General features: G+C 38.6%; 1 protein-coding gene across 2 annotated transcripts in view; it reads left to right on the plus strand.

Annotated features, from left to right (window-relative positions):
- Positions 1-2755, plus strand: part of LOC105486158 (TNFAIP3 interacting protein 3) — an 83326-nt gene extending 80571 nt beyond the window's left edge. For both annotated transcript variants that reach the window (XM_071093087.1, XM_011748878.2), the window contains one exon: positions 2339-2755. In XM_071093087.1, the coding sequence (XP_070949188.1) occupies positions 2339-2370 (32 nt within the window). In that variant the 3' untranslated portion in view covers positions 2371-2755. The remainder of the gene's footprint in view (positions 1-2338) is intronic.
- The last annotated feature ends 14513 nt before the right edge of the window (positions 2756-17268 follow it).

The following is a 17268-nucleotide window of genomic DNA, read 5'->3' on the forward strand; positions in this document are numbered from 1 at the left end:
ACCCCTCACCACTCTACAAACAGCACTCTTTCGACAGCCTTCAGGCTGGGAAGAGGACCACATGAGTCTGGGAAGCTGGTCCAGAGTCACTTGGGCAGGGACTTCAGGGGTGTACATTTGGGTGCCGGGAGCTTGTTCTGGAGGAAGGGTTGCTCACACTGTGAGGAAGGGTGTGGCTGGAGGAGGGCCAGAGCAGAGTCCTCTATAATGTGGGGACCCCAGTGAAGGGCTTCCTGACTAGGGACTGAGGGTGGTAGGTGGTGAGTACCATGGCGCACAGTCTGCCAGTTAACTAATTTCCAGCTTTGCTCTCAGTTACTGTCTGTGGTTATTGTAGAATGCTTTGGAGACACATTGAAAATCAACCCTTCTTTCAAAAACTAAATATTTTAAATGAAGGGTTTCGAATGTTTTCAAGTCATTTGAGACTTGGCTTTCTCTTGGTATAACATTAAATAATGGTGTTTTTAATACATTGAAGTCCACAGATATTAATGGGTTACAGTTTTTGTTTAGAAACATGTGATTTTACAAAGAACATTTTCATCTTGTTTCATCTGTTATCAGAATGAGATGCAAAATGACTTCCATGTTTATAGAACAATTATGTCATAACAGAGTTAGTATAACCTTAAAAAACATGTTGTTTTTTCTTCCTTTCTGAAATGTCAAAAAGCTATGGTTTCTGATTGCACTGCATGCCAGTCACTTCTGTACATTCCAAATTTTTCATAGGTTACAGAGTTATGCTTTGTCTAATGAGCCAGACCTGCATTATTAATGTATCTAGAAAGGCATAAAATGTAGGGATATGAAACTGTGTTGTGAAATTATTTCTTTACAATATAGAAGATCAAAGCCTAAATATTATAATTAGCTTTTACTAATGTCTATTAATAACCAACTAAACAAATACTGACTGGATTTGTCTCCTAGGATTGCCATAACAAAATACCACAAACTGGGTGGCTTAAAATAGAAAAACTTTTTTTTTTTCCCCAGCTCTGAAGGTTAGATATCCAAAAATCAAGATGTTGGCAGGGTCAAGCTCCCTCCAAGTCTTCTAGGGGAGGAGACCTCCTTGCCTCTTTCAGCTTCTAGTAGCTCCAGGTATTCCTTAGCTAGTGGCAGCATCACTGCAATCTCTGCCTCGGTCTTCACATGGCCATCTTCCTTCTGTGTCCAGATTTACCTCTTCTTACATGTACACCAGTCATAGTGGATTGAGGCCCTCCTCCCACCCTCACTGTACATTTAGGGAAATTCTGCCTTCCCTTCAAGAAACTAAAGATCTATCTTTGTTTTTTGTTCAGATTTCCATTCTGCCATGGATTATCTCATGGGCCACAGCCTCTCTCCATCTAAAATATGAGGCTATTGATCTTTAATTCTATACCTGTTTCACAAGAGCACTGTCCAAACAGAAGAGGAGTTAATTTTAAAATATTTAAGATACCAAGGGAGAGGTATCATTAGTGGATTAAATGTTAACTTTAGATTGGTTAGATCAATGAATTTATGCTTCTGGGTTCAAATTTATGTTCTCAACATATTAGATACCTTTTTAACATAATGACCACAGTCCTCAGCAACATAATTTTTCAGCCTGGAAAAGTAACTTATTATCTTCCTATTTGCTTTATTTTTTGTTACCAAAATGTTAGTTTAGCAGGTCTTTGGGATACCAAATGAGGGCAACAAGTACAAAACATTCAGCATGTTTTTAAGTTTGGATAACACTTTGTTTCTTGGCATTTCTAGGATTTTTTTTTCCTGTTGCCATGAGTAAACTTATTTGACTTTGTCTTTCATGTAGTATTAATTATCAAATAGTATTCAATCAAAATATTCCAGATTTTTCATATTGGTCTTCATGATACACCAACAAATCTTTCTATATGATATTTTCTATAGCTTTGGCAGTAAGGTACCCAGTACCATATCTTAAAAGATAATATTTTGCAAGTTTTCTTTCTCTGGGGTAAGTACTGAAACTAACCTAAGTCATATATATGACTTACTTTCACATGCCCAAGCCAAAATGCCAGCAAGAGTGAGAATTAGTGTAGAACATTGCGCTTCAGGCATAATTAGAACGAGGCCACAACTGATTTCACAAAATGGTAAGCATATGTCAATGCTTAAAATAATAACCCTCCATTTCCCGCTTCTTGATTTCTCAGTGTAAACTTGTGGGGAGCTCATGAATATAACATAGCTCTTTTTTTTTTTTTTTTTTTTTTTCTGCCATCCTGGAACTTTATGTCAGCCTTAAGCCAGAAGAAGGCAATGAAATGTTAATTTTTAATCTAAAACATTTTCCTACTGTTTTCCATAGGTTTCTCCTCAGAAAAGAAAGTCAATCAGTAGAAGTACACACTAACAGCGAGGGACAACAGGCAACGGAGGACCGTGGCTGAGGACCCTCTTCTTTGTTTATACAGAGGCTTGTTTCTGCCACGAAGGCACATCATCTACCCTGTTATTTGTGCCTGGTCATGTTTCCCTTTGGCCTGAATACAGGAAAAGGCTTCTGACAGCTGAGATCCTGATCAAATCGGAGGAGTCCGTTATTATACAACCAAATACAACTTCCGGTTTCCTTGAAATGAGACGGCAGATGGATGATGCACGACTCCCTGAAAATCTCTTCAGCATATTGCTGTTTGATGCACAAAAAGGATTCTACGATTTAAGCAGCTCAGTGTTTGGTGCAGGGATATTGTATGTTGATTTAAAGTGCATATATACGTGTGTGTGTGTGTGTGTGTTTCCTGGGGTAAAAATTTCTGCAGTTGTAAATTTTTAACATTGCTCCCAGTCTTTTTCCACAGGGCCTTAGTTCTTTAGCCATTTGACCAGATATCGTTGACCTCAGTGAACCTAAACATAGAATGGAAGAGGTGTATAAATCTCGTTAAATTAAATAAGTGGTTCAATCTGAATAAAATCGTAAATTGGAAGCTATTCCTTAAACAGAACATTTCTTTAAGATGATGAGAAATTGTGAGCCTGCTTCACAAGAATTGATTATGAAAGATGAAGTCTTGGGCTGGGTGCAGTGCCTCATGCCTATAATCCCAGCACTTTGGGAGGCCGAGGTGGGCGGATTGCTTGAGGCCAGCAGTTCTAGACCAGCCTGGCCAACACGGTGAAACCCCATCTCTACTATAAACACAAAAATTAGCCAGGCTCGTGGCACACACCTATAAATCCAGCTACTCGGGTGGCTTGAGGCGGAAGGATCACTTGAGCCAAGGGAGGCGGAGGTTGCGGTAAGCAGAGATCGCCACTGCACTCCAGCCTGGGAAATGGAGTGAGCAAGACTCAGTCCCCTCTACCCACCCACTCTACACCACCAAAAAAAAAAAAAAAAAAAAAAAAAAAAATGAATGTATTGAAATTTTATTGCAATTAAATCTTACAGTGACATGACAGATATCTAAAGACTAAGCAGATTTAGAAGTATTAGGTTTATCCATTTAATAAGAATTCTGCTAGGACTAACTTGAGATCCTCTTTGTGATCCTCTATATACATATATACATATATATGTGTGTGTATATATATATTCTCACAAATAGGATCTCAAATTATACATTTATTATAATTATACATTTATATGTGTATATACATATATATACACATATAACAAGAAATGTGAGATCCTTGGATATCTGTGCTTTTAGAAGTAAACCTAAAGCAACAGCAAAGCTGAAAATGCAGTTGAAGAAAATAATCCAAAGATACTGCTGAAATTATCCATTTCAGCTTCCAAAAATTATGCTACTTTATTCCAGCTCAAATTATTATTATTCCAGTATCTGGATACACTTGAAGCTCTGTATAATGGGAAGATGAAAGAGCCTTAGGAAAATAAATATTTTCAGGTTCGGCCCTTTGCAACCCTGGAACACAATTCTTGAGAAAGAATTATCCTTGTCTTACATTAATTTTCTGAAGCTTGTTTCTGCTATTTATCAAAGAGACAAATCATTCTTGGATATTACCTCAGTATAAGTATAAGCATAAGTATAAGTCAGCTGCTGACTTGTTAACTGTTTTCCTGATTCACTTATACTGAAGTAATACCCAGGAATTGAAACATTTTGGCATATTTCTAAATTTCCATTTCTTCAGATTAGTGAAAAAGTCATTGTAATGTCAATTTCTTGTGGGTGGATTAAATTTGCCAACTGAGGTATGCCCACCGGAATAAAAACTGAACGAACACCCAAGAAAGTATTCCTTGAGAGGCCAGGACCAGGCCTATTCAGCAGCAGGAAAATGTGATTTAACTCTCCAGTCCAGAGTCATCCTCTTACTAATTAGCAAGTTGCCAAATGTTGGCAAGATTGTGGAAATGCTAATGTAATGGGAGAAAATCCAATTTAAGTGAGACCTAATTTAATTTGAACTCCAGTGGGGGACTACAAATGTGGAAAGAGGACCCCTTGCTCAGGGCAACTGCCATTCCCGAAAGACGGATTTCACAACCCTGTCCTGAGAGTGAGCCAGCCTCTCCTGTGTCCCTCTACCCACACCATTTGTTTGGGGACTTTTCTGCCTCAACTCATTATAAGAGTTATACCCTGAGCTGTGACTCTTACTTCATTATTATTAATACACAACTTGTGGAAATTGTGTGAAGAATAGTTATGTCCCTTTGAAAGGAGGGGAAGTCACATGATCTGTTCTTAGGAAATGTAAATCTAAGCGTACATTAGGTCGTTGGTAATCATGAAGATTTTGATCTTTGATTGAAGGTCTCACATGAAGAGAAAGATGTCTTTACTTTGTCTTGGTTGTGATATGGTTGGGTGAAAACTTTCCTTCAGGGTCTGGTTTGGACTGGGAGTTAGGCCAGCCTCTACTTCTCTTTGCTGTTTTGTTTTGGTCTTCACTTTTCTTACCAACAAAAAGAACATTTTGGACCATATTGCTGGTATTATTGACCATGAACTAACTTGTAGATGATCTCCCTTAGTTTATTTACTGAGCTTTCTCACCCAGCAGGAGAGGTATAAACACCGCCTTGTTACAGATGATTAATCAAGAACACAAAGAGATTCAGTAATTTACCTACGTTCTTATGGCAAGTCAATGGTAGAGCCAAGATTCAAAACTGTCTTGAACCTGGGAGCACCCAGTTTCTGGCGTGCTACAATTCTGCTTTGTAGATTACCTTGGCAAGCTCACCTTATTTTTATGATTCTTTTTTTTTTTTTTTTTTTTTTTTTTTTTGTGAGACGGAGTCTTGCTCTGTCGCCCAGGCTGGAGTGCAGTGGACGGATCACAGCTCACTGCAAGCTCCGCCTCCCGGGTTTACGCCATTCTCTTGCCTCAGCCTCCCAAGTAGCTGGGACTATAGGCGCCTGCCACCTCGCCCGGCTAGTTTTTTGTATTTTTTAGTAGAGACGGGGTTTCACCGGGTTAGCCAGGATGGTCTCGATCTCCTGACCTCGTGATTCGCCCGTCTCGGCCTCCCAAAGTGCTGGGATTACAGGCTTGAGCCACCGCGCCCGGCCTATTTTTATGATTCTTTTGGGTTACCGTCAAGTAGCATTACGGGAGCACACTTCTTAGGAGAAAATATTTTTATTAAAAATACTATAAATTGAACGGGATTCGTAAGTTGCCTCCTGAATTAAGAGAAGTATTATCTCATTTAGGCTACTACGCAGGAAAATAAAAATGTATACTAATGTGAAAGTGCACTAAAATAATGCAAGCATGGGCATAAATGGTGCCTTCTCGTGTCAACACTTTTAATGTGGCTAAGTTGCTAATAGAAACAAATCTAACAGAATCAAATCTGAAAGACATATGACCTCCCAAATTTGTAAATCAGTTTAACAATTACTATTTAAATACCTACTTATTTCTAAAAATGTCTAGGCAGCCCACATCTCATACTGCCTCTGTCTCTATGCACTATGCTTGGTTGAATCCACATTGAGAGCGGAGGACAGAGTTGTTTACCAAACATTATTCCCCTAACTTGAAGGTCCCTTTGCTCTTTTTTTATTTCTGCTATTTTTCTTGCCATCTCCCTGGGGAATCCTAACAAGATTACATACTAGAGAGATAAAATCCATTGCATTGCTATTGAGGCCACACTATGATCCTTCTATCTCTGGCTCCAATTTGCTCAAGTCCCAATGACGCAGCTCAAAAGAAGAAAATATTTGCCGTAATGTCTACTTTTCAATAATTTTAGAATTAATTTATTTTGCCTAATTTCTTTCCTATATATCTACCTCTTTACTTTCATCGATCTTTTGCTCCAAGACAGAAAGGTGTTATGGGGAACAGTTATGCTCACTATCTTTGCGATTCCATAGAAAAGAAAAGGAAGCTGTCAGCACACACACACACCCCCCACACACACTCCACAAATTCATACACACCACAGACACAAACCACACTCACCACACATGCTCACACACCCCACATATACACATCAGGCACATACTCTTCCTCTGCCTCCCCAGTCTTGAAGGCAATGCTACAGGTTCCTGGGTTCTCCATTTGTGACTGGGGAAATTGATTACAATTAAAAAAATTACATAATAAAGCTAATCTTTTCTCATTTTGTCTCAAATCCTTGTGTGTATAATGTATTGCCAAGAATACTGACTAACTCCATGCTAAGATTCCTCCAGGAAGTAATAATGTTGAGATCTAGAACCAATTAATTTGGCCAGTTATTGCTAAGTAATATGAGGGAACTTTTAATGTTTGGGGGTGCGTGTGTGTGAATCTCAGTGCTTTGTGTACTGCACTCAGAAGCTAAAATAATTTGTCTGCCCTCCTTCCACTTTATTCCATACCAGTATCAGAAGGAAGAGTACAATGAATGAGGCTGCTGACATATTTTGGTAAACCAACCCTTGGGGCTTCCTAATGTACTTAACTTGTTAGTTGGGATTAATTTTCTGGAAGATTCCATCTTATTAACTGCTGTTCCTGAGTCTGCTCTTTGCTGGGTACTAGTATGCTTCGATGAAATTGAGACTCCATTTCCACATTTGTAGAGAAGCCTCTTGGCCATGGGATAATGACCCACATCCGTCCACCACAGCCACACACAGAGCTGGCAAGAATGCAGCTCCTCACTCACAGCTGCCTCTGCAGACAGGGGGGCGGGTGGGGCTGAAGCAGAAGAAAAACGGAGAAAAGAATCAAAAGAAGAAAACCTTTTCCTTAATACTTCCCTGCAAACCTGGTTCGTCGAGCATTTAAAGGAAGACAACACTGAGCTGGCACATGCAGCATCTCACAGAACAATCAGGCTTGAGAACAAGAACGGGGGAGTGAGAATCATTAATGCAGCACCCTGATCCTGACGTATTCATGGTTGGAGAGGATTTAGGAGGCATCAGCGCTGGCTACACTGCTTAGTGGGATGCCTCTTGCACGTTTGCCACCCTCGTGGCTCCGTCCTGGCCCTGGGAAGGGAGACTGAGAAACAACGTGTGAGATCTCAGGGTCTTGCCTAAGCCGAGATATTTTGCACTTACCTCTAGGGGTTCCAAAAATTGGGCAAGATGTGGCACGTAAAGAAAGAGGATGGAGTCTTTTCCTCCTCTGATGCTGTTTAAGCCATGTAAGTTCTTTTCCTCTGTTCTTGGAAAGGAGGACCTAATGTCTTCTCACTTCCTGACCTCTCCTGAATTCTTTAGACCGAAACAGCATGTCTTTCCCTTTGACCTTTATTTCTTTGTTCATACTGTCCTCATATTCCTTTCAGACAGCTGAAGGTTCAAAAAGGCAAAATAGATGTTAGAATGGATGTAGACATTATAATCTCAAAATTCTCTCAGGAGATGTGGTAACTTATTTGCGATCTCCAGATTTCCACTCCTCAATCCAGACCTCGTGATTCCTAATAGAGAACTCAGTGTTCCAAATGGAATTTTCCTTCTAAACCCACCTGCTGTGTTGTTTATTCACTCTTCTCATGTACACAACTACCATTTATCTATTCCTGAAAACCAGAAACCTATGAGAGAGCAGCCCCTCCACCCTCTCTGCCAGAGGGTGCCCATTCTGGCTTCCACATCTCTTGAACCCCCCGCTCCCCTCCAGAGCCCTCACCCTGGGCATGGTCCACGCCTGCACTACCTTCACCTGGCCTACAACTGTAGTCCACATGCCAGCTGGGTGCCCTGTCTTGCATCCTTGCAACTCTCTCCAGGAGTGGCTTCTAGTGTTCCAGAAGCACTGGGCCCTGAACTGCTGCTTTTGCTGAATGAGTTCAGTTTTGCAGATGATCTCAGTGCTGCTCTGGCTCCACACTGAGCTACTCCAGCTGTGGAACCCAAATTCTTTTCTTGACCATCCCTCACGCAGGATATGTGTATGCAGTGAAATACTTGGAGAGCTCACTATTCTAGTATACACTGAAGAAAGCCATTGTGTATAACCAAGGTTATCTGTAATTGCTTAGGCCTTTTAAAGGAATAGTGGGCAGATACAAATCATGTTGGTGAAAAGTAAATCCTTATACAGGTGGCATACACTCACAAAGAAGAGCAAAGGATGGGAAAAATGGAAAGAACAAAATTCAAATCAAGAATCAGCTCGTTTATGTTCCACACTTTGGCAGCCCAGTAAAGCTGGCAGAGGCTGACTCTTTTGTCTTCCAGCGTATATAATGAGAAGTCCCCAGAAGCAGTCCAAAGAGCCACCACCAGGGGCAATAGAGGGTTAAGTGCTCAGGGCCCTGGTCCTGTACCTAATTCACAGAGAAGCTTCTTCCTTCCTTCCTTCCTTCCTTCCTTCCTTCCTTCCTTCCTTCCTTCCTTCCTTCCTTCCTTCCTTCCTTCCTTCCTCTCTCTTTCTTTGTTTCTCTTTCTCAATCTTTCATTCTTTCTTTCTTCTTTTTTTATTCTTTCTCTCTTTCTTCTCTCTTTCTCCCTCCCTCCCTCTTTCTCCCTCCCTCCCTCTTTCTTTCATTCTTTCGTTCTTTCTTCTTTCTTTTCTCTTTTCTTTTCTTTTCTTTCTTTCTTTCTTTCTTTCTTTCTTTCTTTCTTTCTTTCTTTCTTTCTTTCTTTCTTTCTTTCTTTCTTCTTTCTTTCCTTCTTTCTTTCTTTCTTTCTTTCTTTCTTTCTTTCTTTCTTTCTTTCTTTCTTTCTTTCTTTCTTTCTTTCTTCCTCCCTCCCTTCCTTCCTCTTTCTTTCTTCTTTCTTTTTCTTTCTTTCCTTCTCTTTCTTTCCTTTTCTCTCCCTCCCTTCTTTCTTTTCTCTTTCCTTTCCTTTCTCCCTTCCTTCTTTTCTTTTCTTTTCTTTTCTTTTTCTTTCTTTCTTTTCTTTCTTTTTTTTCCAAGGTCTCACTCTGTCTTCCAAGCTGGAGTGCAGTGGTGCGATCTTAGCTCACTGCAACCTCCACCTCCCAGGTTCAAGCAATTCTGGTGCCTCGGCCTCCCAAGTAGCTGGGATTACAGGCACCCACCACCAGGCCTGGCAATTTTTTTTTTTTTTTTTTTTTTTTTTTTTTTTTTTTGAGACAGTCTCTATCTGTTACCCAGGCTGGAGTGTAGTGGTGCAATCTCGGCTCCCGGCAAGCTCCGCCTCCTGGGTTCATGCCATTCTCCTGCCTCAGCCTCCCGAGTAGCTGGAACTACAGGCACCCACCACCACTCCTGCCTAATTTTTTGTATTTTTTGTAGCGAGGGGGTTTTCCCATGTTTGCCAGGCTGGTCTTGAACCCCTGACCTCAGATGAAATGCCTCGGCCTCCCAAAGTGCTGGGATTATAGGCGTGAGCCAGCACACCTAGGCAGAAGCTCCACTTTCATCTGATTTGTAGACTAGAGCTCCATTTAAGAGTTTATCTGACAAAAAGGGGATCCTGTTTCCAAAATTTTAAAAACCCATAGCCTATAGAATAAAGGACAAACTCCTTATTATGACTTTCAAGATATTTACAACTGGCAGTCCTCCTCAGAGCATCCTCTGCCAGTCATAGTCAGCAACCCCCTTCCTGGCCAAGTAAAGATCTTCCTTCCTCAGAGAAGTCTTCCCCAAGCCATTTATTCATTTCCCCTCCCATGTTACCAGTTACACCAACTGCATATGTTTAGTCATCATTATACCAATAACATTGTTTTATCAACTATTTTGCTTCCATGCCTGTTTCCCTTGCTTATCTGTCTGCTCCTAGAGAACACAAGCCTTATTTATTTTTATATCTCCAAGGTGCAGCACTGGAAGTAACTCTAGGTGTTTGACAAGAACACTTAATTTCTGTGAACTTCAGATTTTCCTTGAGTAAGTATCCCAGACGTTAGTTGGAAGCTTCCATCCCCTCTGATGTGACCTGTCCTCTCTGTTTCACCATCTCACCATAACCTCCAAAGCTCATATCAATCTGGATGTAAACTTGGATGTGAAAATCAGAGCCTTTCAGAGGTGCCACAAGTCATCTTCCCTCTGCAATGATTTTCTTGTGGTTTGTACAGTCTGTCCTAAAGATTTGTGGAGTCATGGGAAGGGGCTGCGTTCATAGAATTCCACTAAAAGCTCCTATCTAGTATTTGTGTATCCTGCCTTTCCCTCCACCACAACTTTGTTGTATGGTTATTTTTATTTTTACTTTCTTGTCTGCTTGTCTCCATTTAGTGCCTGGCCTCTGACCATTTTCTCTAGCTTCCTATTCTTTCCTTCTCCTCGGTAGTAATACAAATGTCTCCTTTTGTGATAAATATAGCTGCTTAATGGCCATCACTTATTTTTCAGTGTGTCCTTGAGGTCTTACCCTCCACCAAAAAGAATTACCAATGCAATCTATCACCAGAAAACAAACCAAAAATATTGCAGGACTCTCATTAAGATGAATTCTGATAAATTTATTTTTTTTCAAGTGCTGAGGCTTAAAATGAAGACAATAGCTATGCATTTATAGGAGTATGTAAGAGTTCAATTATAAAATGTATATAAGCTTAACATGGTGGCTAGCACATGGCAGGGGCTCAATAAATCCCTTGGTTTCTGTATAAAGACAAAGGTCAATGTTGAAAAGGCTAATAAGATGTTGTCAAGAACTGTAAAATGTCTGAGACTTTATTCTACTTAAAAGATAACCGATGAGCCCACCACGGTTTCATGGATGCTGGCAGAGGATAGAAGACTCCTGGACCAGAGACAGAGACTTTGTGACTCATAGTGATGACTGTAGTCACAGTGTCATCATTTTCTTGGGCCAGTTATCTGGCCCCGAACTTCCACAGGGTGAGTAAAGAAGGCCAAGTGATGCCTACACAAGCAGTAGGCTTCATTACAAGAAAGGAACCCTGAGCTTAGAGAACCCAAGTTTTTGCAATGGGCAGTAAGAGGACATTATCTTCATTATACTGGACATTTAACCTGTGTGCCATTAATTCCAGAAACAGACACTGTCTTCTAAGTCTGTTCACCACAAAATTATTTTTGCAAATATAATCTAGAACTAAGGCAGCCAATTCCTCTGCTTGTAGGACATGCAAAAGAGGAGCAATTATCTCCCAACAGATAGTTATGAATAAAATCACAAATTTTTCAAATACTGTAATAAATTGTGCTATCTATGTGAGCCCGGGGTTAAAACTTGGGTTACAGATACATTAATTTCTTCATTTATAAAGGGGAATACTTCCTATTAATAATTCAATCTTAGACATAATCTGAAACCCTTTGTCAGTTACAAGTTTTAAACTCAGTTATTAAGAATATCTTTCCTTATTTATCTTTGGTTTGTATTGTATGTGCATACTCAAAGAATGATAAAAAAGTAAGTAAAGAATTTTCCTTTTGGGAGGCCGAGACGGGCGGATCACGAGGTCAGGAGATCGAGACCATCCTGGCGAACACGGTGAAACCCCGTCTCTACTAAAAAAATACAAAAAACTAGCCGGGCGAGGTGGGAGGCTGAGGCAGGAGAATGGCGTAAACCCGGGAGGCGGAGCTTGCAGTGAGCTGAGATCGGGCCACTGCGCTCCAGCCCCGGCGACAGAGCGAGACTCCGTCTCAAAAAAAAAAAAAAAAAAAAAAAAAAAGAATTTTCCTGTTCTTTGAGGAAAGCTATTCCAATTTAATACTCCATTAAAAGTCCCCAGAGAGGCTGGTGGTTTGCTTGGTTTTTACACATTCAACTCAACATCCTTTAGAAAAATTATGTTTCCCCACTGGACCCAGTTTGATCCAAAGTACTGTCTACCCTCTCCTGGTTTCCTGGGCAAAGGAACAACCATGTGATCCAAATCAGGCCAACTGGACACCCCTTTGCTGGAACTGGAACTTCTGTTTGGCAGAGCACCTTGGTAAGGTAATGGTTGCTACCTAGGCCCCTTAAGATGCACCTTGTCCTACAGCTTCCCTGTCATCTCTGAATCAATCAGTATCTCTCCAATCAATTCTTTCAGTCAGAGAGTTAATTTCTCTAGTTTTAAATGAAATCATCTTGATTAATCACAAATGTGGGAGTTAAAGTTCAGAGAGTTTCTGTCAAGGGTATTGTGGGGAATATATGTGTGTGTGTGTGTGTGTGTGTGTGTGTGTGTGTGTGTACTTTTTCTTTTCTTCACAATGTGTTTGAAAATGGAAAGTGGAACTGGAGGTGGCCTTAAAGAATATAATCAGATATGATATAATCAGATGAGTTAAGCAATCCAAATGCTATGATTGGCAGTCTTATGGAATATTTCCCTGGTTCATGATGCAGTAAATTTTAACATATTTTAAAGTGGAAAACACTGTAATAAAAAATAAAGCAATGTTTCATTTGAGTTTTCTCTGAAATCTAGCAAAGCCCCTTAAGAAGATATTTTAATGAAGCAAACTTAGAAAAAGTTACAATAAAGACTACCAAAGCCCATGTCTAATATCTTTATTTCTTTTTCTGAAGTACTTAGTTGCATATAATTTACATTTTAATCAGTTGTTAATAAATCATAGGAAATGGAATTCCTTTGTGTAAGAACTATACCAAATGAATTCTGCTTTAAAAACCAGTGGGACGATGGTGATTCTTTCCAGCAAAATTAAACTCCAGCATTATAAACTTCCAGTTATTCTGTCATTAAATGTTAATTCAAACTCAGAGTATCTCCTTAATGAGAGGTTAAGATAAAATTCCTGATGGCTTCAGAATTTTCGGTAAATTAGTACCTTTTTGGACAGTTGGTCAATTCTACACATATCCTCTTATCTTGGTCACTTATCTATTTTGGATCTTACTGTTTGTCAATATCACTTATTAAAAGTTTCTTTCATTTTCAGAAAACTATACTGTATGTACAGTGATGGGTGATGAGAAAGAAATAGAGATACTTTCTAGGCTTTCTATTGTCAGAGGACAATTATTAGCAGCCATGAGATGATGCAATGAAGCAAGGGGAGACTGAAGCTCCCTTTAATTTTCAATGTATTCCTTGGTCTTTCAGTTCCTCTAGTAGTCTTGCCCTCATTATGTAAAACACAGTAGATAAGCTGTCACAATTTGGCAATTTAGAGAGAAGTATTACAATTACATTAAATTTATATAAATGGTGCCAAAACCTCTTCATTTATGGTAAGCAATTAGAAGTACCTTATTTCTTAGTAATGTACTTTCACTTTAAAAAAAATACATCGGTGTGCTACCATATCTAGGGTTAGTTAGAATGTAGCAATGGTACATTCAAGGAGTCTGCCTCTCTTAGAGTTTATCTTTCAATTTTGAAATTCTGAAGATTTACTAGTTTCATATTCTACAGGCCACAGTTCAAAGCTGCAGACCACTTGAGTCAGAAGTGTTTACTTTTGAAAACTAAGAGCATTTTGTCTTTTGGCCATTACACAAAATCCTTTTTATAATTTTCATTTTGCAATTCTGAAGAATTTTAAGTAAAACTCTGATTCCAGTGTTTTTAAGATTATCTCCTTTAGAAAAGCAAATTGTATCACTTAAGGAGAAACTAAATCACAAATGTGGTTATAGAGTTAGCAGTCTAGCAGAATGACAACTTTTGATCTCATATTATAGTTTTTAGGCATCCTGATGAAGCCTAACTTACACGTTATGTAGAGAAATTTTGAAAGTCTGACAATATTTCAGAGTAAATGAGCTTCAGGAATATTCTTGATATTAAGGTCTGCAAGGCACCTACAATTTTCAGGAGACAATCAGGCTGTCAATTAGTTTTCACAAAATATGTATCTCAGATCCTAAAAAAAATGGAAGTACAAATATGTCAAATTATACTTGAAACTGTTGATTAAGTGACAGGAAATTACTGATAGGAAGTATATACTCCAAGTGTTCTTTCCTTTATAGCTAATCTGTGAAAACTTCTATAAATCTCACAATTTTAAAACAAATATTCTACTTTGTCTAGTAAATCCTGATTTCACGTATTTGTTAAATTCTAAATATAGCATAAAATAGTCAGATGGGCAATTGAAGTATTCTAACAGAAATTTAACAGTGAAAGAAGTAAGTTTATGATAAAAACAAATTTCTTCAGATAACTTTCTGAAAGTTTTTTTGCACCTATAAACATGACATCTAAGTGCATTTCAGATTCTTTATAAAAGATATCCAAATTCATTGCTAAGAATATGGTAGCTTGGAAAAGTTAACAACAGCCAGAGAGGTGTGGCATTTTCATGTTCTTGCACCGTGGATTTCTGGAATAAGAAACTGAACTCAGAGTGTAATAAGCTTAAAAATAAATTCTTTTTCTCCTCCTCTCATCTAAGCTGGTCTTTTCACAATCTCTTGTTTTCACAAGTGTCTGGAAGTAGGAGGAAGAGGGAGTAGGCAGAAAGAGGGAAGGTAGGAGGTTGATTGGTGAGGTGGAGGAAGGAAGACATCAAAGAACAGTCATCACCTGTCACTCTGTGAGCAAAACCAATTAGCTTCATTCATTGGGAACCCCAGGAATATCTCAGCCAGAAACCAGCCTCAGTGCCAACGTCTTTGAAGCATCGAAGCCATCTTTGGTAAATTATCAGCCACTCTAGCTGCATCATGACCCTCAACCAGGCCAGCAGAGAACACTTTTCTGAAAATTGCCATCTACTATCACTCTTCCTGGAATAAGAGTCATTAAGTTATTTTCTTGAGTTTCTGGATCTTAGCACATAGTTCACAGCAGAAGAAGCTTCTCTGTACAGTATTCTTCAATTGCATCAGGTCAGTTCCAATAGCCCACAATGGAAAGGGGCTGTCTTTGCTTTGTTATGCTCCTGGCATTCATCAAAATCACTGCGTTTGTTTTTTGCTCTTCACAAACTTTCCTAAGAAAACAAGCTGCTTTTCTTTCTTCCTTTTCCACTGGCAACCACTGCCTTGGGTGTTTTGAAGATTACACTTCACATAGAACTCCTTCTATTGATCCAGAACCAGTGATGTTGGACTGCACGGCCCTCACAGGGCCGGGATGCATCACTGAGCCTTCCACATGGAAACAGTATCCCTCTGTGGCCAGACGAGGTCCCAAAAGCGAGGGAGAAGTCCCATAAGAAAATACTGTGAACCAATGTACTTGCCAAAATCTTGTAATATGTGTGAATGCTCTCTCTCTCTCTCTGTCTTTCACACGCACACACACACGCACACACACACTCTGTATATAGGACCTCAGAAAATATATCACTCATGAATTTCTAAAAAAAAAGTTTTGAAGATACATTGTAGTTGAAGAACATATTATACATGGACTAGATGGTAAATTAAAGATATAAAACCCTAGTGGCTCACGCCTGAAATCCCAGCACTTTGGGAGGCCAAGGTGGGCGGATCACAAGGTCAGGAGTTCCAGACCAGCCTGGTCAACATGGTGAAACCCCATCTCTACTAAAAATACAACAACAACAAAAACAGCCAGGCATGGTGGAGCATGTCTGTAATCCCAGCTACACAGGAGGAGGAGGCTGAGGCAGGAGAATCGCTTGAACACTGGAGGTGGAGGTTGCAGCGAGCTGAGATGGTGCCACCGCACTCCAGCCTGGGCAACAGTGAAAAACTCCATCTCAAAAAACATAGCAATAAATAAATAAATAAATTCCTAAAAGCTATAGTTAACATAACATAAGAAAACATCAATAAACTTGATCCACACAATGTAACATACATATGTAAATATAAACCAGAAAAATACATATGTAAACATCATAATACCTTATGTGATACTTACATGTATGCTACATGTAAATTTTTTAAAACAATATATGAACAAGAAAAATGTATCAAATATGATAAACAATTAGCTAACATGCTTAATATGTAAATTTAATAATTTTTAACACATTTAAAAACTATTTGGTAAACATTTACTCATATCTACTATCTAAAATGAGCATTTGAATTTTCATATACTGCTGATGAGAGTGTAAATTTGTTCAACTTTTCTGGAAAGCAATATATGTCACATATCATGTCTTAACATGTTTCTATTCTTCGATCCAGTAAAGTCCACTTCTAGAAATCTAAATTAAAGAGTTAATAATATGATCAAAATTTATGCAAAAGAATGTCTAGTAATATGAGAATAGCTAAGAAAATAAAAAAACATTCATGAAATGAGCTATTTTGTTATTATTAAAATTGTTTACAAAAATTTATCATAAGAAAATGTTAACATAACTCTAAGTTTTTTAAAAAGCCAGCATTTTAAAAAATGTACTCAGGTTCACAATTTCTTATCCGCAATTCTGAAATCCAAGAAGCTTACAAAAACCAAAAGACTGCTCTATACCTAAATTAAATGGCAAAACATGACCTTAACTAATATAAAACTATAGACTTTATTCATCTTACTTATTGTGAATATCTGAACGTTCCAATATTAATGTATTTGATTATACAGTCTAATCCCAGATTATACTGGAGGTATCATACAGTTTACCAAATCACCTTTTTATATTCAATCATTTCTCAATTCTTAATCACATTTGGTTCCAAAGGTTTCAGATAAGAGATTAAGGGTTTAATTTTCAAAAATGTTAGCCATTTGTATATAATAATCCTTAATTCTATCTAGGTAGTTAGAAGGGTGGGAAATAGAAAGGCAGAGAAAGGAAAGAGTGCAGGGATAAAGGAAGGGAGGAAGTGTTCTAGAATATTAGTAGTGATCTATGAGAAGTGGAATTACATGTGATTTTTATTTATTTATTTTCCAGTATTTTGAATTTTCTAAAACAAGCTTTTAGAATCAAGAAAAACAAAAACTACCATAAAAATGTCATTTTAAAGGTCATTTTACACTATTAGAGACTCTTCATGAAAAACACAAAGAAATGCTTAA

The sequence above is a fragment of the Macaca nemestrina genome, chromosome 3, assembly GCF_043159975.1.
Source record: "Macaca nemestrina isolate mMacNem1 chromosome 3, mMacNem.hap1, whole genome shotgun sequence".
Lineage (NCBI taxonomy): Eukaryota > Metazoa > Chordata > Mammalia > Primates > Cercopithecidae > Macaca > Macaca nemestrina.